This window comes from Leptinotarsa decemlineata, unplaced genomic scaffold (genome assembly GCF_025532065.1).
Source record: "Leptinotarsa decemlineata unplaced genomic scaffold, Ldec_3_MD MMD2_tig00026282_RagTag_RagTag, whole genome shotgun sequence".
NCBI classification, from domain to species: domain Eukaryota; kingdom Metazoa; phylum Arthropoda; class Insecta; order Coleoptera; family Chrysomelidae; genus Leptinotarsa; species Leptinotarsa decemlineata.
Genome location: NW_027412668.1, coordinates 6037059 through 6062612, shown reverse-complemented (window position 1 = coordinate 6062612; position 25554 = coordinate 6037059). Strand labels below are relative to the sequence as shown.

The 25554-nt window shown below is 35.5% G+C and overlaps 1 protein-coding gene across 5 annotated transcripts in view; it reads right to left on the bottom strand.

Moving 5' to 3' along the window:
* Dgk (diacyl glycerol kinase 1) overlaps positions 1-25554 on the bottom strand; it is a 199381-nt gene that overhangs the window by 46273 nt on the left and 127554 nt on the right. For 4 of the 5 annotated variants that reach the window (XM_074179702.1, XM_074179706.1, XM_074179703.1 and 1 more), the window contains one exon: positions 7915-8104. In XM_074179702.1, coding sequence (XP_074035803.1) covers positions 7915-8104 — 190 coding nt within the window. The remainder of the gene's footprint in view (positions 1-7914; positions 8105-25554) is intronic. The other variant, XM_074179705.1, reaches the window with a different exon arrangement.

Sequence of the window (25554 nt, the reverse complement as noted above, 5' to 3'; positions counted from 1 at the left end):
CGAGATAAACTGTTTCAAACGGAAACTGACGTGGTTTTCTTGCTCGTTTTTTTGAATTCATCACTTATTTTGGACATTCAACATCAGCAAAGCAATATATTGGATTCTTGGTTTTTTCCAATAAGTCGTTGATATACAATAAAAAGGGGTTGGAGATAATAAGGATCCCTGGGGAACACCAGCGTTAATGGTGAAAGTATTCGAAAGATATCCATCGACGGACACTTGCAGGAAAAGTTCTTTCAGAAAGCTGAAGAGCCATACACAGATATGATCCGATAAGCCATAGCATCGAAGTTTGGCCAGCAAAACCCTCACACCACACACGGTCAAAGGCCTTAGAAATATCAAGCGCAACAGTTCTTGATTCTCCATCCTCTTAACAGGCAAAACATGAATATGAAAACTGAATCTTGAAGTACAGTTCACCACTGTCGCAATAACCTTTTACATTTCACTATTTTATTTCGAAACCGATGGAAATATCCTCTTTAAGATCGCCTGAAAAATATTTTCAAATGGGACGCGAATCACCATCCGCCTCCATTAATGATATATTTATATGTAATCAAATGGTCTCTAATCCTAAACAAAATTTTCGAAAGACGTCAAGAAACTTTGTTTACCCGTCGCCGGCAGAATCAAAAAGTTGGCACGCATCCAGATCAAGTTGTCTCGTGTATCAATGAAAACAGAAACAAACATAAATGTTACTATAAACATGTCCTTCGATGTGCTTCCTGGTTCGTGAAAATCAAAATAAATCGGATCCCGTTGAGAGTTATAGGAGGGTCTCGGGAATGGACCGGTTATTGCATCGATCCCGTTCAGAAAGGGTATTTGATGGGAAAATATTTTTCTAGATATATTGGCGAGCTCGAATTTTAATATTTTATCCCATGAGAAAATTTGCGAATGTTTTATTCTCGGTTCGGGAATTTTATATAAAATTGAATGGGAGTGACCGCAGTGGCGGATACAGCCCTCCCTCCTTTTGGACGCAGAAAATGTTTGATTATGGGGCCAGTCCTACACTCTTACCCCCGGGTCCCCGGCCGGTGCCATCGCAACCGCTGTCCCTGCATTTTAAAGCTGTAATATCTTCGAAAATATTTAAATTACCTGATATAAAAGGCAATATTGATTCATATCAAATGCACAATGTATTTAAGGTATTTAAATGGATAAGGATTAACGCTCTATTGCTTAAATTCGCTTCGTAAATAAGACATTATTTCTCGTAAATAGTAAAAGATAAAAATGGTTATTCTGGGTTATCCCAAAGAGATAGACATAAACCATCGCGGACATTCCACCAAAAATATTTTTCTAAACCTAGCCGCATATCATTGAAAAAAATTAAATAAAAGTTCGGTTGTTCCTTAGTGCGACTCTGTACAAGCAGCCTTGTCTGGGAGATAACGTGATAATGTTTTAGAGCACTCCGTAGCTTAGAAGGACAGAGTATAGAAACCTCTAAAATTATCAGTGCAAGAATACGTTTGTTTTAGACTATCATATATAAAAATCAAACACGATGTTGTGAAAAATATATAAGGCACTTTTTTAAAAAAAAACTTCTATTCGAATGAGAGCTTTTGCATACCCAAATATTCATGCACAATATGTCCAACACGTTCCTTCAATATTGTATTTAGAGCCTCAACTGTCTCGATCAACTTCACTTTGAGGTCATCCAAAATTATTTATATTATTGGATATAGTTTGTGTTACGTTTTTTTAAAGTAACTCTTTTCTATTTAGATAATATTTTTTCAACAAATTCACCTAGTTTTGGAAATGTTATCACGACCTTAAGCTACATTTGTGTCAAGATATACTCCACATTTACGAAATCGCGTGCCATTATCTTGAATGAATAATTATCCACTGATTTACATTCACCTGACTCGTTTATCGATTGTATAATTTAAGACTGACGATAAATAGCAGCCTTTGTTATGAAACTTCTCGCCCTAGAAAACAAAAATTTGAATGGATGAAAAATATATTTACATTATTTTTTTCATGGGATCTTTCTTTAGAATTTTTTTTTTTTTGCAAACCTGTGATGACTTACACAATATTCTGTTTTACATCAAAATGATTGTTTCTATGTTATCCTTAACCAAATACTTGATTCCACAAATCGATGAAAATGAAAAATGTATATTTTTGATTTGAAAATCACATTAATTTGTCGTACGAAACTGCTACTTCCAACTGAAGGACGAATTCTTTACGCAAGATGAGGGACTACCAATGGGACCGTGCTTTCGGGCTCTGTAATACAAAGGAAGATCTCGAAAAGGAACTAGGCATCATCAAAAAATGACCTTCAACGGAATGGTTACTCTAGAGTGATGGTAGAAGAGGCCTTAGCTAGAAGACAGCAAGAACTCCACAAGAAAGAAAAGCCGCCACAACCAGTACTTGTATTTCCATACATCAGAGGATTATCGGAAAGAATGAAAAGGATTGGGTCCAAGTATAACATCAGGACCTGTTTCAGATCTGGGAACACTATCCGTAGCAGCCTCACGAAAACCAAGCCACTAAACATAGACTGCGATTCCAAGAATTGCATTTACCGGATACCCTGCGAGTGCAGAGAATCATACATCGGTGAAACTAAGAGGCCATTGAAAGTTCGCATTGCTGACCACAAGAAACACACACATCGAGGAGAAACTAGCAAATCCGGAATAGCCGATCATGTTTGGACTCATCAACATAACATCAAGTGGGCTCAAGCTGAAATCATCCACAAAGAGGAACACTAGTTTAGGAGAAATGTCAAAGAAGCCGCGTATATGTTGTCCAACAACGCATTTAGTCAAGCTAGCGTAGAGATACGTAACATATGGAATCCTCTAATCAAGCGAAAAACGACCAACTCCCGCCAAACGGTCATCTCCCGCTAAAGAGTGCGAAACGGAAAGAAGAAAGAGGGGATAGGTGAAAGCACTCGAATGACCTATAAATAGTCAGATTTCGGAGGAATAAGTCCAGTTATCACCCGAAGACGATTTTGGATACTAACAATCGAAACGTCGTGACATAACTTGGTTTGGAATTTTTTAATTTTCAATTTTTTTGTTAATAATATTTTTAATTTTCTTAATTTTCAGCTTTTATTAATATTTCAATTTTTTTTTTCGGTTGTTGCTTGTATGTTATTCCTTTGTAATTTCAGTTTTTTGTTCAATATGTGTTGTGTGTTGATTGTGTATGTGTTGTGTGATGTATATAGTATGCGTTTTATAGATTTTTTTCGTTTTTTCACGTTTATTGCGTATTTTAAGTTTGTGTTTATATGTGTTGCGCGAGTATATTTTGTTTGTTATGTGTAGTGTATTTCGTGTTGTATTTCGTACGTGTGTTTTGCGTTTTTAAAATTTTTGCTTTGTGTCGTTTGTTGTTTGCTGTGTGTTTTGTGTTGTGTTGTTATCTGTATATGCGTTTTTCCATTTTGTGGCGTTTTTTGCGCGGCGTGTTTTGGGTTTGTGTTTATATGCGCTGTACGAGTATGTATTGTATGTTATGTGTGGTGTATTTTGTGTTGTGTTTTGTACATGTGTTATTTGCGTTTGTCATTTTTTCGCGTTATTTGCGTTGTCGTGTGTCGTTTGCTGTGTGTTATCTGTATGTGTGGTGTGTTATTTGCTGTGTAGTTTGTATTGTGTTGTTGTGTGTGGTTTCTTATATGCACTGTGCTGTGTGTTAACATAGTGCGATATTTGCGTTGTGACGTGTGGCGTTTGCTGTGTATGATCTGTTTGCGTTGTGGGTTGTTTGCTGTGTGTTTTGTGTTATTGTGTGTATGTGTGAATATTATGTGTGGTTTCTTATATGAACTGTGTAGTGTGCTGTTTGCGTGTTGAGTTATGTTTATTGTATGATTTTCACTATAAAAGGTTTTAGAAAAACCGCGACACGTGTTTTGCTATACAATAGCTTTCTGAACCGTAAAGCTTCCCTTTTCATTTTTTTTACATTGTTGCGTTTTTATAGTCCCTTAATTTTTTGCGTAATATTCTTTTTTTGTGTTATTTCAGCATATTGTGTCATGTGAAGAGTGCTGTGTGTTTTGTGTGCGATTTTTTGGGGTTTTCCGTTTTGTGCGTTTTTGCGGTTTTTTCATTTCTGACGCATCTTGAGTTTATTGTGTTTTATGTGAATTGTTCTCTTTCTTGTGTGTTTTGTGTTGAGTTCGTCATCTCACCTGAAAGATCATTCACTGCGAACTAACTTTCTTGCCACTAGGAAACTCTACTTCTATTCTGAAACGATTCAGAAATCGCTTCATATCGCTGCGATAGAGTTATGTGGAACAATATCAAAGTTTGATGAGGCGAAACCAGTGCAAAAGGAAACGCCTGAGATCCGGCTGATCCACGGATATGCATAACGTGAATATCACTGGGAGACCGACCCTTTTCCGAGGGCTTTGTGAGAATCTATTAGCCGGTTTCCTTTTGAACTCCTGAATTGATAAGTCGGAGTCGAGGAGGAAAGTGGAAGTTTACTGCTCATATTTTATTTATTCGTCGGTTATGGAGAAGGAGAAACGGCGAGAAACTTATGCTTTGATTGTAGGGTGCGCCTTGAAATGGTGCAAGTTTCGTGGTCAATAAAGTCTCGTACAAACTATGCCAAGACTTAGATCTGTTCTCCCTGAATGAGTGATTAGAAAATCCCTTTCAGTCTCGGAAATAGAGGTCTGAATTATCATTGAGGTAAAAAACAATGTAAAACGGAGGTGTAGCAAAATGCGGATTTTAGAAAGTATCAGAGACTAGCGATTCGTCCCGATACGCTGAATAATAATGAGTTAGGTAAAATTTTGGTTTTTTCAGTTATATTATTGTAATTTTCGTAGGAATTTTCATTGAACAAAACACAGCCCATGTCTCTGCTAATGTAGCTTTCTGTAGGTGTAGTTTTTGAATTTACCCATTACAAATGTATAAAAATCAAATAAAACATTTTTTCTCTCTTTAATATTGGTATAGATGTTAATGTATATTCAAAGTATTTTGCACGACATTTTGGATTTTTTCAATTTGAAAAGTTGCAATTTTTCTTGAAGGAAAATGTACTATGCATAAGTAACTTGTCGTAAATAATAGTTCTACCCATAAAAAACTACTTTGCTCATCACTGATAGTGACTTATTTTGAAGAAAAGACAATTTTCCACAAAATTGCAATTAGATCCGATATGGAGCTGATAAATTTGCGATTTTTCACACAAAGAATTTTGAAGTAGAGCACTTTGTTTCAACTCTCAACAATATATCCTCGAACATTGAATCTACACATATTCCTGATTGCTCACACCATTATCCACAACAAGAAATGGCAGGACCAAACTGACCAAACTTTTGTGTCCATAGCCTTGTTACGTTCTCCTTGAGTAGAGAAAGATACGAAATGTTGAGCAAAAAAGTAGCTTTTTAAACTTTTTGCTCACTCCAACAAATGTTAGGTCAGGTTAGGACAATGACGAACGGTCATGGAACAAATGTGAACTGTCTGAAACTGTTGGGATCGGTACAGGACACTAGATTTTTGGATGTTTTCGAAAAACTGGATAGTGAGTAAGGTTCTAAATATTATCTTGGTTCTGAAAACGTTCGGTATTGTGGAAAAATCATTCATGGCTTTTACATCACGATAATAATCGACTTGCTCACTCATCATTGCCTCAGCCATCGTATCCACCAGATTTGGCCCCCTGTGGCTTTTTCCTGTTCCCTAGATTGAATGGACCCACGAAAGTACGGCGTTATACGTCGATTGAGGAGATAAAAACCGGACATACCAGAAAGTGCATATCATCATAGCTGCTTCGAAGATTGGAAAAAACGCTGGTACAAGTGTATTATATCTGGGGAAAATTTTACGAAAATTCGTTTACGGAAATTCTTTTACGGAAACCCAGTAGATGCGGTATAACTGGAATAAGTCTTAAGTGTTTGGGTCATAATTAGCAGATCGCACCCAGATGGCCAAAACCACTTCATACTTAAATGAAGGTAAAATTACTTGCGGTGTCCCACAAGGTTCGCTACTGGCCCCACGTTTATTCTTAATTTACATTGATGACCTATCGTCTATTAATATCCAAGGAAAATTAACTTTATTTGCTGATGATACCACATTTTTATGGCATGCTCCTAACAACCATACGTTGTATGAAGTTATTGAGAATGACATTACGTAAGTGGAAGACTGGTTTGACTCAAATCTCTTGAGCTATCGTTGCCAGATTCTAGTCATACATCTAAATAATATTCAAGTTGATAACGTACCAACTTGTAAATTCCTTGGCAATAATTCAAAATTCAACAAAAATGTAGATACTTTGAAATCCAAGCTCTCCTCTGGATATTATGCAATACGAGTAACTGTATCTGAGCTCGGATCTGCAGAAGCTAGAATGGTTTATAATTCCCTCTTTGAATCCCATCTTCGTTATGGTATTTGCTTTTGGGGTGTGTGTTCTACTACATGCCTTCAATCAGTATTACTAATACCTTTTGCCTATAACAGAATCCTAACTGTAGTATTCTTATTTATATATGAGACAATCTGCCTTCTCTTCAAAAATAGGGTCTTGTTTAACAACTTGGACGAGCCAATGTATCAAACCAGGCAAAGATTCAGCTTCAAATTACCGCTGCTTTCTTCGACCCTAGTTGAAGATTCCATTATTTACAACGGTCTCAAAATGTTCAATCACCTTCCTCGAGCAATAAGAACCATAAATGACCTTAGAGCTCTTAAGAAAGAGTTGAAAGACTTACTTTCTGTGAGACCTTATTATAGCTTAGCAGAATTCTACGATAATAATTTTAATTGAGTTGACTAACTGTAATATCTACGGTATTTTATTGATTTGATTCAATTTAGTTCAAATTGATTTATTTAATTTTATCCTGAACGTTTGTATTAGGTTATTGTTATTTACATGTCTCTTTTCAGTTCATGTTATCACTAACTGTTAGTGATTTTACTCCTGTGATACTTTTGTGATTTCATTTATAAATATTACCGGAGTTTTTTCCCAACACCAAATCGTTATTTTCAACACCTCGACTCGTGTTTCGATCACCAAGTGATCATCTTCAAAGAGGGAGTTTAATCTTTCTCTTTGAAGATGATCGATCACTTGGTGATCGAAACACGTGTCGAGGTGTTAAAAATAGCGATTTGGTGTTGGGAAAAAACTCCAGTAATATTCATTACTACATCAAAGGTTCCAAACAGTGCATCATAAGTATTTCATTTATATGTTATTTATATTTCGCACAAGGCTTTGTCAATAACAATTTATTCTTCAGACAATAAAGTATATTTGAATTGAATGTTTTTTGAAAAAATGGAAAATTCATCTTATTTTTTTGAACAGATCTGGTATGTATATCGCTCTGTTAAAACTAACGAAAATTTCCCGAAATCATTGATGTGTGCCCGGAAGTAAAGGTGTACCCTGTTAGATATGCATAGAGATCGGTTTCAGGAATAAGTGTACTTCATCTCCTGAAGGCGCCAACTTGATTATTGAAACGCGAGTCGAGAAAAGTGTTGCAGTTCGTGTGTTTGTGAACTGTGCTTGTTTTGGGGTCATTCTACGCCAGAAGTTCTATCGTTCATTTCAGTGTTGAATGTTGATGTCAGGGGGTACAATTACACTCATCACCCTTAAAATCCGCCTTGGCTAAAATTGATAACCTAACAGATAAGATCATAAAGTTTTGGGTCGCAAATGTTTACCACATTCCGGAGTAATATCGATTCAAGTTTGTGCCAACTGACTTATTCAACGAGAATGTTTATTTTGTTCGCGGGTCGTCAACGGGACCAGGCATTTCAAACTTTGAACAAGTACAACAACAACAAAAGCCACCTTTGTTATGCGAAGTTACTGGAGCGCAAGCCGTGGTCGAGCTAAGCACAGTCATTTCCTTGAAGGCTTTACCTTCCACTTTCGGGGCCCTCTTGACGAACGACAAAAACAAATGCCTGCACAGTTCCTCGGGCGTCCGCACCTCCAGAAAGGTGTCCAGGAATTTGTGGAAGCCCTCGTAGTCGATGTCCTGAAACAAATAATGACAACGTTAATGCATGAGGTTTGGTGATCCAACTAATATCATCAAACGTTGTTTTCGTTTCGAAAGAGTTAAAAAAATTCGTAGATTAACAATTTAGTTTTCTACCAACGTTTTGGACTCAAATAAATCCATTATCGGGGATCTACAATAAAATAATTTCATGAACAGTTACATGCCAGTGTAATTTGTAATTTAACACAAGTTTTTCCCTAGGTTTAGAAAAAAATTGAAATGGGAATAATAATAATTATATATTTAATTATATTTATTTTTATTTTGACATAAAATGTATAGGATTAGTCAATAAGAAATGAAATACAATAAAGTTCATGCAAAACAAAACAAAAATATCACAAAAACTAAAATGAAATGCAAAACGTATTGAAATGTAGAATACGAAAAATAACTATGGATGTTAACGAATTAGATGTTCAAAATTTTCACCTCGAACGTCTTGGCAACATCCAAATCTCAAATAAAACTTTCTTCTAACATTATTAACATATCAGGCGTGACATACCTAATCGCAAGCGTTATTAGTTGTTTTAAGTCATTCAAATCTGAACGTTTACTTTTGTACACATTACTCTTTACATATCCCCATAAAAAGAAATCTAATGATGGAAGATCAGGTGATCGCGTTGGCCATTCAATCGATCCTCGCCTCCCTATCCACCGATTGGGAAATGTCGAGGTGTAGGCGGAAATTAACTTGGTAATGTGGTGGTGCTTCATCCTTCTGAAACCATATCCTATTCACTGGAACTTGAGGGTTTCCTGGATAAGAATATGAATTTCCTAAACTTGGAATGACATCATTTTGAAGTAGTGTCAAATAATTATCGTCATTCAAGTTGCCCTCAATGGAAAAGGGACCAATTATATGGTTTTCTACAATCCCTGCCCAAACATGAACCTTTTGACGGTATTGCTTGTGTTCTTCTCTCATCCAGTGAGGATTTTCCGTTGACCAGTAGCGAAAATTTAGCTGATTAGCATGACCGTTAAGATACAAAGTACACTCATCAGAAAACGTCTTTTAATTAGATGATATTGTTATCCAACATGTCCATCATTTGCTCACAAAAAATAAATTCTTCTATCAAAATCGTTTTCCATGAGCTCCTTAGTAGGTATCATTTTATAGGGATGCATTTTATATTTTTTTTATATGTTTACTATCGATATAGGTCATAGCTAACTTTGAATGTAGGGTATGCTTGTCTACTCGATGTATGTGGGTTTTCCTCAAACTCAAGCATCACATCTAATTTGAGTTCATCACTCATTGCATTGGCAGCTGCTTTTTTTAACTGCCCCACATGATCAAGCTCGCGAGATTGCTTCTTTAATTTTCTTATTGTTGCTTGGGATATGGGCGGTAAATTAGAAAATTTTTCATGAAATAGGCGAGCTACTTCCTGTTGTGTTCAGGTTTCATCTCCGTAACCAATCATTTTTAAAACTGCATTTCCTTTAATGTAACCATTTGTCAGACTTGAAGTTAACGAACTTTAAACTCAAATTAAAATACTGACAACTAATGTAATATAGTACAAAACAAGTTGACAAGGCGTTTTTTACTAACGTTGCCACAGAAATTATTTACAGTTTTTTAAAGGATACCATCTGAAAAGAACATTGCTATGGTTTTTGCTTACTTTCTTACCATCAATACCTTAACATGAAATAAGTTTTGAGTGTATTTTATCGAATTTCGGTACTCACATGATTTTAATTTATTTTATCTTAATAGTTGCAATAAACTCAAAAGCGATAACATTTTTGAATAGAGAATGAAGAGACCTTTCAAACAATATATAACAAGCCTATACTTATTATTTAAAAATTGGGGGTTGTACCTGTAATTTATTCCATTTGGCTTTTACACACTGTATATCCTAGGACCAATGGTCCAATACAATTAAAAGAACTTGATGTAATAGTGAGTCTCGCATATAGAACGTGAAGATAATTGTTTGGCTTGTATTGAATGTATAAATATTCCATTTGCTTTCGATTTAATGATCGTATAACTATGATTCGTCACCAGATATGACTCTTTCAAGCAAATCTATATCGCTGTTGACGTCAGTCAACAATTCCTGAGTGATGCTCATACGAGGGTTTTTCTTTGTTACAATTCAGCAATTTCGGAAAGAACTTCGCTGCCAGACGCTTCATGCCCAAAATTTCTCCTCGGCAACTTCTCTGGTTCGATGATTCTCCATAACAATTTTCTTCACTTCTTCAACATTTTCATAGGTTGTTGATGTGCTGGCGCGTCCAGGATGAGCGTCGTCAATCACATATTTTCGACCTTCTGTGAAAAGCTTGTAAATATTTTTATGACTCAGAGTACAATCACCGTATGCCACTGTCAACATTTCAAATGCTTTTGAGCACTCAATTCCACTTTTACACAAAATTTTATGCAAATTCGTTGATCAATTTTTTTCGAAACACACGAAACACCTGTCACCAACAAACAAATTTAAAAAAACACTAACCGAATATACGTAGCTCGCGAAATTTGAAAATTCATCCTAATTTCCGAACAGACCTCGTAATATTAGTGTAGCCGCAAGTAATGTGACGGGTCGAATGTTACTAAACTGACGTCAATGGAAGACGGAAATAGAAGAAGAGATGAACGCTACACGGAAAAGATTGAATGATACCGATCATGTGACAGAACGTGTTAAGAGATGCGATAAAACGATGGATATTCGAGAAATGATCGAGATGATTTGTTGAGATATCGAGGAAAACAATGGTGTACGTACAGATTTAGCTCCTTAAATTTTCTTTACACCCATAAATAAATGTTTCCATGGAAATTCATTTTATTGATTTATTCATTTATCCACTTCGGGTTACAAACAAATTAGATTATATTCTTAATTTCAACGTATCAAAACAGATATCGAGTGGTCCAACGAAAAGTATGCACCTTGCTTTTCTCCTTTTTTTGTAACTTAACGCAAAAATGCTCGGACAGGTCAATTTTGCTTTTGAGGGGGACACATTTCAGATGTATTTTTCTACCTATGCCTTCAACCCCCTAGCGAGGGTGAGTAACAACCCTGAAATTTTAAATGGAAAGTGGGGTCGAGTGATATATCATTTGAAAGGGCACAAAATTCTCTTTCCAATGATACCTAATTTGTTGTATTCACTTGAATAGTTATAAAAAAATCAAGAACATTTACTCGATATTTTTGGTGTTAATGAAAATGCGGAAAAAACGGCATTTTTATCACTACTACATTCCTCAATTTCTCTCGGGCGTTTTTTGGTTCAAATAACAACAGCAGATAAGTGTACAAAAAGAATTTAAGCAAACGTTCATTGATTTAGTTCGGTTGCTTTTGAAATTATTTCAACTTTGCTGTAAAAATGGTCTATTCCATTCCTGAACGAGTTGAAATTGTTGAACTCTATTGTCAACATAATAGTTGTGCTAGACTTACTGCTCGCCTCTTCAATAACAGTCATCCCGGGAAAAATGTGAATGTTTCGTACGTTGCCAAGTCAGTCCAAAAGTTTGTCGATACCGGATCTGTCTGTAATGTGAAACACCAGTCACGGAAACCGATCAGAAATGAAGCAGTGGAAGTCGCTGTTTTGGGACATGTTGAATTGGATCATACTCAAAGTACCCGTCAGCTTGCTGCAGCCTCAGGTGTCTCCCGTTCGTTCATAATACGGATATTAAAAGCCTATAAATTTCATCCGTACAGAATTAAATTAGTACAGGAACTCAAAGAAGATGATCCTGATAGAAGGCTGCAATTTTGTGAACAACTGAGCCAGCTACTAATTGATGATCCGCACCTATCATTCAACATGTGCTTTTCCGATGAGAGTACATTTTTTTTTAATGGAGCTGTTAATAGGCATAATTGCCTTTACTGGGATGACAGTAACCCACACTTATTCCGAGAGGTCCATACCCAGTACCCTCAAAAAATCAATGTCTCGTGTGGCATATTAGGTATTCATATCGTGAGGCCACTTTTTATTCCTGGGAATTTAACTGGTGAGGTCTACTTGAACATGCTTGAAGATACAATTGATCCTCTCATAACAGAAATAGTTGAAAATGACCAAAATCATAATGATGATCGGCTTCATTTCCAGCAAGATGGAGCACCTCCAAACTATGTTGCTCCTGTAAAAGAGTTTTTAGATGACCGGTTTCCTGGACGGTGGATTGGAAGGAGAGGCCCCATCGAATGGCCTGCCAGGTCACCTGATTTATCGCCTTTAGACTTTTTCCTTTGGGGACACTTGAAAAATAAATGTTTTGCTACGCAGCCCGAGCCCATAGAAGATATTCGCCAACGAATTACAGCAGAGTGCAGAAGTATAACACCTGATATGCTACAGAATGTTAGGAATAGATTTGAACAAAATCTGTATTATTGTATGGAAGCAAATGGGTCACATTTTCAGCACTTGCTGAAGTAGGATTCTACTAAGTCAATTACAAATTTCAAAGTAGTGGGTTGTAGTTGTTTTTCTTCATAATACCTACATGTTTGAGTGAAATACAACAAATTAGGTATCATTGAAAAGATAATTTTGTGCCCTTTCGTATGATATATCACTCGACCCCACTTTCTATTTAAAATTTTAGGGTTGTTACTCACCCTCGCTAGGGGGTTGAAGGCACAGGTAGAAAAATACATCTAAAATGTGTCCCCCTCAAAAGCAAAATTGACCTGTCCGAGCATTTTTGCGTTAAGTAACAAAAAAGGAGAAAAGCAAGGTGCATACTTTTCGTTGGACCACTCTGTATATTGTTCAAAATGAATTACTATTTGAGTAAACCCCGTAATTTTTTTTCCGTCAATAGAAACATTTGATACTTGGCAAATCAATGTCATAATCAACTGCATCAAATACACCTTCTGGACATGGAGACATCTTGATGCATTTAGTTCGATGACACAATAATAGTCATAAAAATTCATCAAGCAGAGCGATGATGATATTATCACCACTGATATCAATGTGTTTGTGAGAGTTGATATTTTAAAGTAGGTACGTTCAAAATGCAAAAAAAACACTGTATTCATCTTCCTAATGAATCATTCCTTTATTTCAAGAGCACCTAACAACAATTAAATGATGTGAAAGTACCCACTTCTCAGACACTTTTTCTTTGAGAAAGTAGCATTTCACCGGACTAGTCCGAAAAGTACGTTCTTTCCGGAAGAGGTCTGGAATAATGGAATAATCACATCGTGTTGTTGACAATGTAAGTATGAAAATCTTGGTAGGTATAGTTTAGACAAATGCTGTTCTTTGCAGTGAAATAACGACAGACAGCTATTTGACATGAAATCAGTTGATTTTTGAAAATTTACATGGTTTTTGTTAGCAATTGTCGCAAAATAAACTATGAAAATCAGCAACCATAGTGAGTTTGCATTTTTAAACTCACTATGGAGAACTTACTATAAAGAACTGCAAAACTGTAGGGTTTTTCCTATAACTATTTAGTTTAGAACCATTTCATTTCTTTATTGATTTTTATTTTGTATTATAAATTTTTGGTAGGAAATTACCTTTGTATAACTGCATTATCGAGCAGTCGTCCAAAATATCCATATGCTTGGTTTTCTACATTAATTCTTTTATTTTCATTTATACTCATCATTTTCGTATTTTCTCATCACATAGGTATCATTGAAATACCGAAAAAATAGATAGATATTGAGAACGACAGACACCACTGGGGATGTTTCGAGTAGGTACTCATTGTTAACACTTTTAAGGATTAAAACAAGGCCCAAGTGGTTGACCTTTCTTGACTAAATTTATGACACCGACCATTGTGAGAGATAAGAGTTACTGGGAACACATTTTCTTAGCCGGTGCATGCAGTCTGTTCAGGGATTTCGGCCGGAAACTAATCCTAATTCTGATTCTCCTCGCCACGAAGTTACACTGTTATTTTTTGTTTGTCGTTTTGTTAGTTAATAAATTTTATTATTTGTAAACGCTGTGTTCGTCTCATTAATAATTCACCTATCACCAGTCTCGACAAAATTAATACAGAGGATGTAATTTTGGCCTATTTGGCGCAAAAATATGAATATGTCAAATCCTCTAACCCATAGAGCATGTACTCTAAGTGGAAAAGTACCATTTCAGTGAGAAAAAATATAAAATATCCACTTTCCCAAAGGTTATCGCATTTCTCAAAAGAAAGAATATTGGTTATAGAGTAAAGAATTTAAAAGTTTTCAACAGCGAGCAGATCAAACAGCTCGTTGGGAAAGCAAAATATGAAACGTATCTATAGCATAATTCTGTAATGGTAGGCTTAATTCTTAAAAATATTATTGCATTAAAACGAAAACAATGTTGTTAAGGTTGTGATTCTATATATTTTATCACCATTTTTCCCCATCTGTTGAAAAAACCTTTTAAAATGTTTTTCCGTTAACCAGCTGTCGCTACCCTACGAACGACGAGCTAGGGACTAACGTGGTCTTACCTTTCAACGTGTGATTCCGTACGCCAGTGCAAAAGATAGATTGAGGCAAAAACGCCAGTCATTTCTGAGAATGTAGTGCCCACTATTTTTGAATTATAGTATAATGATAATGGTAATTTCAACAAGAAAACTGCTTTGCATAATCAATATTTATCTTTACGGCTTTCCCATACTCCACATAACAGATTATTCATGATTAAGAATCGCGGAATCTTTAAATTTACCCAATCCTGAAAATACACATATCATCAAACTTCAGCTATGTTATTTGCTAATAATGGTGAAAACATCACAAATTTCAAGAGACATGGTGGCTGGAAGTCTACCAATGTGGCTGAAGAATATATAGACGATTAACTCACAAACAGAATTGAAATGGCCAAGACTATTCAAAAATTATTTGTTGAAATCAATCAATGTGAAACGGAAACTTTACCTTCTTGTTCCGACTTCAACAAAAGACGTTTGAATATACAAAGTATATCAAACTTTAATATTATTAATTGTTCGATATAAATTCTCATATAAATATGAATTAGAATGTTTCTGTCAGTACCTTTCTTCTGTTCAAATTTTAATATTTAATTATTTAATACAAATAAGAATTAAAACATTCGAAATTTTGTTCAATAAAGGAATTCAGAAAAAATAGTGTACGCAAAACGTCTGAAAACAATTTTTTTGGATTTGCACATTTCCAGAATTCTGTCTAACACATGTTTCGCCATACGATGGCTTCTTTGGGCGTGTCTTTACTAACTACATTCTACATATTCAATGCTTAATATATCTAGTTTTACAATTAGATTTACCTACAGTTCAAGTACCTGTTTTTTACCTAAGTTTGTAATGAATTAAATTACCTGAGCTTATGTCCCAGTTTCCACATTTGAAAAAAATTATCATTCAGTAAATGACCCGAATTCCTGAATCTATTGATTTCCAAATATTCTAGAAGATTGAGTTTCAAACTCTTCTGTTCTAAATGTAACACGTCATATTCATGATTGAATTCATGTCCTTCTGCTAAATGAGGAATTGGCCTTTCTATTCACAAAACTACGTCTATTCTCTTTAACTCTTTGGGAAAATGTTCTCTCTGTTTGGCCAATATACAGTTTTGGGCAAGAGCTACAAGTCAGCTTATATACTCCTGATCTATTTGACAGCGAAGTTTTGTCTTTATTGTTTTCAATAAATTTACTTGGACTAATATTCGTTCTGTAATCTACGTTTACGCATTCTTTCTTCAAAAAACGGGCAATATTATTGGTTGGTTCACCCAAATATGACAATGTCCTGTTACTGACGTTATCGCATCTTGAATTTGGGTAGACCAGGTCCATGGCTTGCTTTTATAGTCTTTTGGAAACAATGGAGTCTATAATATCTACCTTATACCCGTTGTTGACCGCGATTTGTTTGATCAAACCGTGTAAGATGGTTTGTGAAAAATTGCGAATTCATGTTTATTGTTATTTTTCGTAATGGTTAAGTCAAGGTGATTTACTAAATTATTTACCTCCCTCTCAGTGGTGAATTTTATTGACGGGTGGATGGAATTGACATATTAAATGAACCTGCCTAATTGCCTATCTGTACTAGTAAAACAAACGAAGATATCATCTACGTATCTGTACCAGTAAAAGAAACTGTTAGTTGCCTGATTATGGATTTCGTACTCTATGTTATCCATGAAAATTTCAGCTAGCTAAGGACTCAAAGAGTTCCCTATTATTAGTCCTTCACTGCATGAATAGAATTTTTTGTCAAACTGGAAATAATTTTGAGATAGAGAAATAGTATGTAAATCTAAAATTTCCTGTTTCATCAGTGGATTCACGTGGTTTTTGTCTAAAATACACTCAATCAGTCCAATTGTTTCAAATGGCGGAATACTGGGAAATACATTCTGGACGTCAAACGATATAAATCTTGATTTGATGGTAGGTGAATCAACATTTTCAACCCATTATAAATGAAAGAGTCTTCAATGAGGGAATATTTTGGAATGTGCAAATTAAATTCGTTTCTTTGTCGAGTGGCGTTTGTGTTAATTGAAAATTGATTATGATGTTTTGCTACGAGACATATAGTTTCAATAATAAAAATAGATATTACAGTGAGGATTTTCTTTTCCTTAAACAGTGGTCTGCAAGAATCTCGTGGTTTTGCTTTACATAGAAAACGTACAGCTCTTTTCTGTATAACTACAATTGATTGCATTGTTGTCAGAATACAAGCACCCCAGAAAGGAATTCCATATCGAAGATGAGATTCTATGAGAGAGTGATATGTTACTTTGGCAGCAGCAAATCCCAACTCATAAGATGTCAGCCTCACAGCATAAGACCCTGAGGATATCTTTGATTTGAGACTCTTGATATGGTCTTCAAATTTCAAATCAGTGTCAATGGATGGTCCCAGAAATCTGGTTGATGATTTATTCTCAACAAAGATGTTGTCAATTTGTAAATTGCTGATGGAACTTTTGAAGCAAAGTAAGTTCGTTTTAGAGATATTAAAACTGAGAAGATTTGTCACATCATCTTTTTATATTGCTAATACCATGATTTATTACTGTTTCAAGTTCAGAGGGATTTTGATCATGCCATAAAATTATAGTGTCGTCAGCGAATAGTGTGAACTCTCCTTCAATATCAATAGATGTCAGATCATTTATATACAAAAGAAATAATAGTAGACCTAGGACTGAGCCTTGTTAAATAAAACAGTATTTTCCGGACTTGTTACATAAATTGCTATCACACGATCTAAGTGAAGTGCAAATTATCTCAATTAACATGAACACAACCTAGCAACTGTGACAACTAAAAAACGAAAACGAAACGACCGTTTCCCTCAAACAATTCACGAATATTTCAATTATGCTGCAAAATTAAAAATTATAATTTAATCCCAGCGAATCGCACTAACTTGTGTTATTCGTTATCTCAAAGTTCAAGTTTGTTCAAACCCGGAATCCAGATGCAATTTGGCCTTTCGCCAACTCGATCGCCAGAGTTTTCTACTTTTGCGCCATGGGGGTGCTGCATACGTATTTATCTGGGGATATACGGGATTTTATATTGCCGTGCAATTTCGTGAAACGGCGGATGATATATTGCTGATCTTTTACGTACGGTCGGACAATATACGACGTTGAATGGAAAAAGGCGTTGATGTAGCGGTCAGGCTTTCAATCTTGCTCGTATGTCATATCAAGATGGAGAGGACAAAACGAAAAGTTACATACATACAAAGTACGTATAGGGTCTTTCATCAAACTCTCTATCTTTAAATTTAAATAAAAGGAAAAGTATGTTTGATATCATCGAAATTATTTCCTGAAAGGAAAAATAACTAGAGTTTTAACATTGGTGACCACGACAAACGTACGACATGGAAAAATATGCGTCGATAAATTCACAAACATGCTTGCTGGACAGACCTAGACGAGGAACTGCAGAGATTAACAGGAATCTTGATGACTATATCTGGCCTGACAAATTTCGCAAAGAAAGAAGTTGTATACCGTCAAATCCTGTTTCAATGAAATCGAAACAATCAAAAGACAAATTGAGTGAAGTTACACTCATTTTGCAATTAAGCATAGACCGAAAGCGATTGGCATGTGAAAATGAGAAAAAAAAACAAAAATTGGAGAAGAAGATGCGCCAATTAAAACAGGAATAATTAGTGAAATGTTTGAAATTGTTAGAGCTAGAGCGCCAATTGGAATAAGCTGAAATTAACGCTCGAGAAGAAACAGAAAGCGGCCGATCAAAAGTAAGAGAAAAATTACGATTGAATACCTCCACCACCGATGAAGCAGAAGAAACGAAACAAAGAGTGTATCTATAGGTAGAAAACCAACCAGAAGAATGCATATATGAAGAAGCAAGAGGTAGCAATGATAGAAAATAAGCTATCAGTGAAATAAAATTACTTTCTGAAACTATTTCGAATGCCAACAAGACAGTTTCAAATCCGATTGCTAATAATCAAAACAAGTTCCCAATTCGAAATTGTTTTGAAAATGATTTTCCTTGCTATGATGGCCACAAGAATGGCCTTTGTTTCACAAACATTTCAAAAATATTTGCAGTCTATGTGACTTCAGTAATGAAGAAATTATGCTTGAACTTCAGAAATGTTTGAACAACACGTCGGGGTCACCAATGTTAAGACTCTAGTTATTTTTCCTTTCAGGAATCGCCAATAAAACTGTATTTTTAGTCTAACAAAAATTTAATGACTTTTCCAAAATAACTTCTGACAGTCTCCCTTTTTTTTATCAACAACTATATGGTGAGCAAATGAATATAAAAACAAGCAACAAATTGAATAACAAGAAAATCTGAAAAACAAGTTTCAACACCTTGATGGAATCCAGCAACTTCAGGGTATGTTTCGGGGCAGAGCTCCATACATGAGAACAATACTCCAAACAAGGTTTGAACTGAGCTAAGCATCAAAAGTTGCTGAGGTGTGTACAGTTGTCTGGCCGGAACAGTGTTCCAAGCTTTTGGTAAGCAGCCTTTACAATTCCAACAACATGGTTGTGCCAAGACATATTGGTGTCAATTTTAACCCCCAACAAACTTATTGAAGCAGAAAGCGGAATTGTCTGGCCTGACATCATTATATTAGGTTCGGAGACACTTTATCTACTTGGAGAAAACCGATGCCTGGGTTTTTCTGGCACTGAATTGAACCTGGTTACTTTTACCTCAATTCGAAATCACTTCTAGATCCTCATTGAGATATGCAACTTCCTGCTGCCGGTAAAGATGTGCCTCCGTAGCTGGTCTCCTGGAATCCAAATAGACTGACGAGACAAGTGTACTGTCGTCAGCAAAGCAATTCAGGCTGATTCACGGTGGATGGCACATTAGACGTTTCTGGTGAACCAGACAACGGATCACTTTGAAAATTTAATGGAGGGCATATTCGGACATTCTCTAGCCAGCTAAAATATTTTCGACAATGCGGTGTCGCCGCTTCTATTAGAAAGCAGTAGCAACTTTGATTTTTCAAATGGAACACTCTGTATATAATATTATTTTTGGAATCTCCAACAATTGCCCGACAACTTTTTTTGATATTTCCCTATACCTATCTGTTACCGTTTTCGAAATAAAAATTTATTTCAATTTTTTTCTTCGAAAATCATAACTTCTAAAAATGCCGATATCTTTTAGTTAAGAAGTACTATGATATCGAAATTTGGTTTGGAGTTAGGTGATACTTGGACACTTCCCACACGTCAGCCTAATCTCCGTTACTTCAATACAGGGTGGTAAAAAAATACAGTTTTTTCGTTTGCTTGAAAAAGTTGCTGAAATTTGATTATTTTAAATGGAACACCCTGTATATTATTGAAAATTCGGAAAGCTGCTGAAATTTGCTTTCTTTCTATGTATATCATACCTATACCTAACTAGTCAAGTTTCGGACTTATGAACATTTATTTGTGAAAATGTCCCTTCAGAATGGTATTTCCATTCGGTATTTGGTAAGCAGGCCATGATTACTATTTGACAGTAGCGTTGTGACATTCTCCTAATAATATCGACATTTTCGTCACTTCAGAAGTTGCAAATACCTTCAAAACGATGGAACAAAACTATTCAAACGAAGTTCTTATGAATTTGTTTATTATTTTTGGACAGTGTGACAAAATTATCAGCAGAACATGTAGAAAGTTCAATGAAATGTATCCGAATCTACCGCCAATGAACCTCAAGAAATTTATACGAATTCAGAACAATTTCAATATGTTTGGATAAACTTTAAAAAAGCACCAAAAAACTTGAAATTGGAAATATTTATATGAATAATTATAAAAAAGTAAAAAAATCATGTGGAATATTTCAAAATATGTTCGAATCGCTGGCCGTTCACTTCCAAGCACTTTAAAATGCGGGTGTTGACTGCTTTCGTGGTGGCAGATCTGATTTCATTGGGATCCAAATCTTCAAATGTTTGGGCAATCCTTTCTAACAATTCATCTCTTGAACGCACGGGTATTTTGTAAACTTTTTCTTTAAACATTCCCCACAAATAAAAATCTAATGGATTAAGATCGGGTGATCTCGCTGGCCAATTCCATGGTCCCAAGCGCCTCATCCACCGATCGTCAAATAGTCTATCCAGTTCTGCGCTCACTTCTCTTGTGCAATGTGCAGGAGCTCCGTCTAGTTGGTACCAACTGTTTCGATAATCTTCGAGTGGCAGATTATCCACGAAACTGTCTACAGTATTCTCCAAAATATTCAGGTAGCTTCTGGATGTTAATGACTCCTCGTATATCACGTACCTCAATTTGTTGTCCATCAACATGCAGAAGACATTAAAACTAAATTTTTCTTGAAATCCGGCTTCTTTTGTGACCTGAGGATTTTCACTGGACCAATAATGACGATTTTTTCTATTGAAAATCCCTTCTCTCGAAAATTTCGATTCATCAGTCCAAATAATTTTATTTAAAAAAAGTGGATCTTCTTGAATGCGTGTCAACAACATTTCACAAATTTCTACTCTCTGTTGAGGATCTTGAGGCTTCATTGCTTGAATTTTGGTGAATTTATAATCATGCATTTCATGTCTTCGCAAGATTCTTTGAACCGATGAATATTTTATACCCAAATCTTCTTCAGCACTTCTTATCGATGACTCGGGAAATGCGTGAAAATATGCTAAGACATTAATCTGGTTGTCTTGGAAAGTTACGGGTCGAGGCAAGTTTCTTGGTGCTTTTAAAGTTGATCCAAATGCATTGAAATTGTTCTGAATTCGTATAAATTTCTTGAGGTTCATTGGCGGTAGATTCGGATACATTTCATTGAACTTTCTACATGTTCTGCTGATAATTTTGTCACACTGTCCAAAAATAATAAACAAATTCATAAGAACTTCGTTTGAATAGTTTTGTTCCATCGTTTTGAAGGTATTTGCAACTTCTGAAGTGACGAAAATGTCGATATTATTAGGAGAATGTCACAACGCTACTGTCAAATAGTAATCATGGCCTGCTTACCAAATACCGAATGGAAATACCATTCTGAAGGGACATTTTCACAAATAAATGTTCATAAGTCCGAAACTTGACTAGTTAGGTATAGGTATGATATACATAGAAAGAAAGCAAATTTCAGCAGCTTTCCGAATTTTCAATAATATACAGGGTGTTCTATTTAAAATAATCAAATTTCAGCAACTTTTTCAAGCAAACGAAAAAACTGTATTTTTTTACCACCCTGTATTGAAGTAACGGAGATTAGGCTGACGTGTGGGAAGTGTCCAAGTATCACCTAACTCCAAACCAGATTTCGATATCATAGTACTTCTTAACTAAAAGATATCGGCATTTTTAGAAGTCATGATTTTCGAAGAAAAAAATTGAAATTAATTTTTATTTCGAAAACGGTAACAGATAGGTATAGGGAAATATCAAGAAAAGTTGTCGGGCAATTGTTGGAGATTCCAAAAATAATATTATATACAGAGTGTTCCATTTGAAAAATCAAAGTTGCTACTGCTTTCTAATAGAAGCGGCAACACCGCATTGTCGAAAATATTTTAGTTGGCTAGAGAATGTCCGAATATGCCCTCCATTAAATTTTCAAAGTGATCCGTTGTCTGGTTCACCAGAAACGTCTAATGTGCCATCCACCGTGAATCAGCCTGTATATTGGACTCTTGGTTTTTTCCATTAAGTCGTTGATATACGATAAAAAGAAGGTTGGAGACAATTTGGATCCCTGGGGGACATCAGCGTCGATGGTGAAAGTATTCGAGAGATATCCATCGACGGTCACTTACAGGGAACGTTCTTTCAGGAAGCTGAAGAGCCATAGCATCGAAGTTTGGCCAGCAAACCCTCATGCCACACACGGTCAAAGGCCTTAGAAATATCAAGCGCAACAGCTCTTGATTTTCTCATGTTTCTCGATTGCGTTATTCCAAATATGGGTGATTTACAATAGAAGGTCGCCTGTTGATCTCTGTTTCCAAAAGCCATATTGATGATCGCTCAAGATGTTGAAGCCTTCCAAATATTTGAGGATATGACGATTTACGACTTTCTCCATGATTTTTGATATCACTGATATCATTCAAGTGCGACTTAAGACTCAAGAAAACCCCACAATAAAAAGTCCAGGGATCAAATCACACAATCTAGGTGGCCAGTTTACAACCTCCACGTGAGATGACCATAGCTCCTACAGAATATCTTGCTTGAGAAGTGTGCCATGTAGCGCCGTCCTGTTGAAACCAAATATCGTTGGTGTCCTGATCATCTAGCTCAGGTCAAAAAAGTTGGTAATCATCGACCTAGAGTGCTCGCCGTTGACAGTGATGGCCTGGCTATCGTTCTCGAAGAAATCTGGACCACTGACACCGCCAGTTCAAAATCTACACCAAACAGTGACTTTTCCAGGAAATATTGGACGCTTCTGGATTTCAAGTAGATTGGTATCCTCCCAAATTCAACTATTTTTTTTGTTCACGTACCCACTCATCCAAAAATGAAAGCGCGCGGTACGTTGTCCGAACAGATGTAGCTCCAACAAGATAGCCGTTATCAATTGTCAAAGTTCAGAAGTCCATGTTGGAAGACCCTATATTTCAAGATATAATAATAATAGTAATATAATATAATATAATGATAACAACGGTACAAATACAAATATATGTATGAATAATGAGATGATTTGTGCTAGTGTCTCTGCCTAAACCATAATGGCTTGTGCCGCAGTATTACCAACACTCTCATCTCATTGATAATAGTGTGAAAATAGATATGCAATTTTTGTTGTTGTTGATAGTTGTGCGGGGGATAAATATAATCATACAGTGTTAGTTAAAAAAAGTACTTTGAAGATGGCTATGTTGAAGAATATATGCTTTTGAGTCTGCTTCAAATTTATGAAGATTTTCACATTATTTCAGTTCGTTTGGGAGGCTGTTGTATATTTTTGGGCCAAAATAAAGGATATTTCTTTGAGTGTGAGTTTTGTTGAATCTAGAAACTTTCAGTGTGAGATCAGTGGTATATCTTGTGGCTCTAGATTGGTGAGCGTATTGTTGAGGTTTTTGTTTAAATGTCCAGATCAAGGTTCGTAGGATATATAAATTGCGAATATTTAAAAGGTTTGTTACTTGATAAAATTCTGATGTGGAGAATCGTCTATCTTTCTTGTATATGATTTTTGAGAATGTAGTTTTGAATAATCTGAGTTTTGTTTATAATGCTAGTAAATGCGCCCCCCCCCCATGCTGTGATGCAGTATCGCAATACTGATTCTATTAATGAATTGTACATCAGAGTACATCAGAGGTTTATCGGAAAGGATGAGAAGGGATTGGGTCCAAGTATAATATCAGGACCTGCTTCAGTTCTGGGAACACTATTCGTAGCAGCCTCACGAAAACCAGGCCACCGAACGCGGACTGCGATTCCAAGAATTGCATTTACCGGATACCCTGCGGAGAATCATACATCGATGAAACTAAGAGGCCTTTGAAAGTTCGCATTGCTTAGCACAAAAAACACACACAGCGAGGAGAAACCAGCAAATCCGGAGTAGCAGAGCATGTTTGGACTCATCAACATAACATCAAGTGGGCTCAAGCTGAAATCATGCACAAAGAGGAACACTGGTTCAGGAGAAAATTCAAAGAAGCCGCGTATATGTTGTCCAACAACGCATTTAGTCAAGCTAGCGTAGAGATACGTAACATATGGAAACCTCTAATCAAACGAAAAAACGACCAATTCCCGCCAAACGGTAATCTCCCGCTAAAACCAATGAAGCGGAAAGAGTGAAGAGAGGATAGATGAAAGCACTCGAATGATCTATTATAAATAGTCAGATCTCGGAGGAATAAGTCCAGTTATCACACGAAGACGATTGTGGATACCAACAATCGAAACGTCGTGACATAACTTGGTTTGGAATCTTTAAATTTTTATTTTTCATTTTTGGTAGGTAATAATATTTTTTAATTTTAATTTTTCAGCTTTTATTAATATTTCAATTTTTATTTGTTTGTTTGTTTTCTTGTATGTTATTTCTTTGTAATTTCAGTTTTTTGTTCAATAAAATTGTTATTTTCGGTTAATCTTATTAATTTTTTTCAGGGTTTTCAAATCAATTTATATTATATTAGACAATGAAAGTCCGAACTGATGAAATACACCACGAAAGATTGTCAACCACCTTCAAATCAAATTGAAGTTCCTCACGATCAGTATCAGAACAGACGGTAATGTCGAGCAACAGTGTAAGTAAAGCATTGAAAATACATAAATTCAATCCTTATAAAATGCAGATTCTTCAAGAGCTCCTCCACGAGGACGTTCGGATTTCCATTGTCTAATATGATATAAATTGATTTGAAATTCCTGAAAGAATCTGTAAAAAGACAAAATTAAAAAGATTAGCTGAAAAGTAACTGTTTTGGAATCTTTCAATATTAATTTTTAATTTTCATTTCTTGTTGATAATTTTTAATTTTCAGCTCGTGAAGTAACTTGGTTTGGAATATTTTAATTTTTTATTTTTTATTTTCATTTCTTGTTAATAACTTTTAATTTTCAGCTCGTGTTAATAGTTCAATTTGTTTTTTTTTGTTGTTGCTTGTATGTTATTTCATTGTAATTTCAGTTTTTGCTTGATATAATTGTTATATTTCAGCTAATCTCTTTCTTTTTTATTTTTTTACAGATTCTTTCAGGAATTTCAAATCAATTTATATCATATTAGACAATGGAAGTCGGAACTAATGAAATGCACCATGAAACATTGTCAGACATCTTCAAACAAACGTTTTATTGTATTTATCCATGACTAAACTTATAATTAATTTTTTTAACTTTAGGTTGCGCTGGTCAGGCCTTATACTCCGAAGTCCC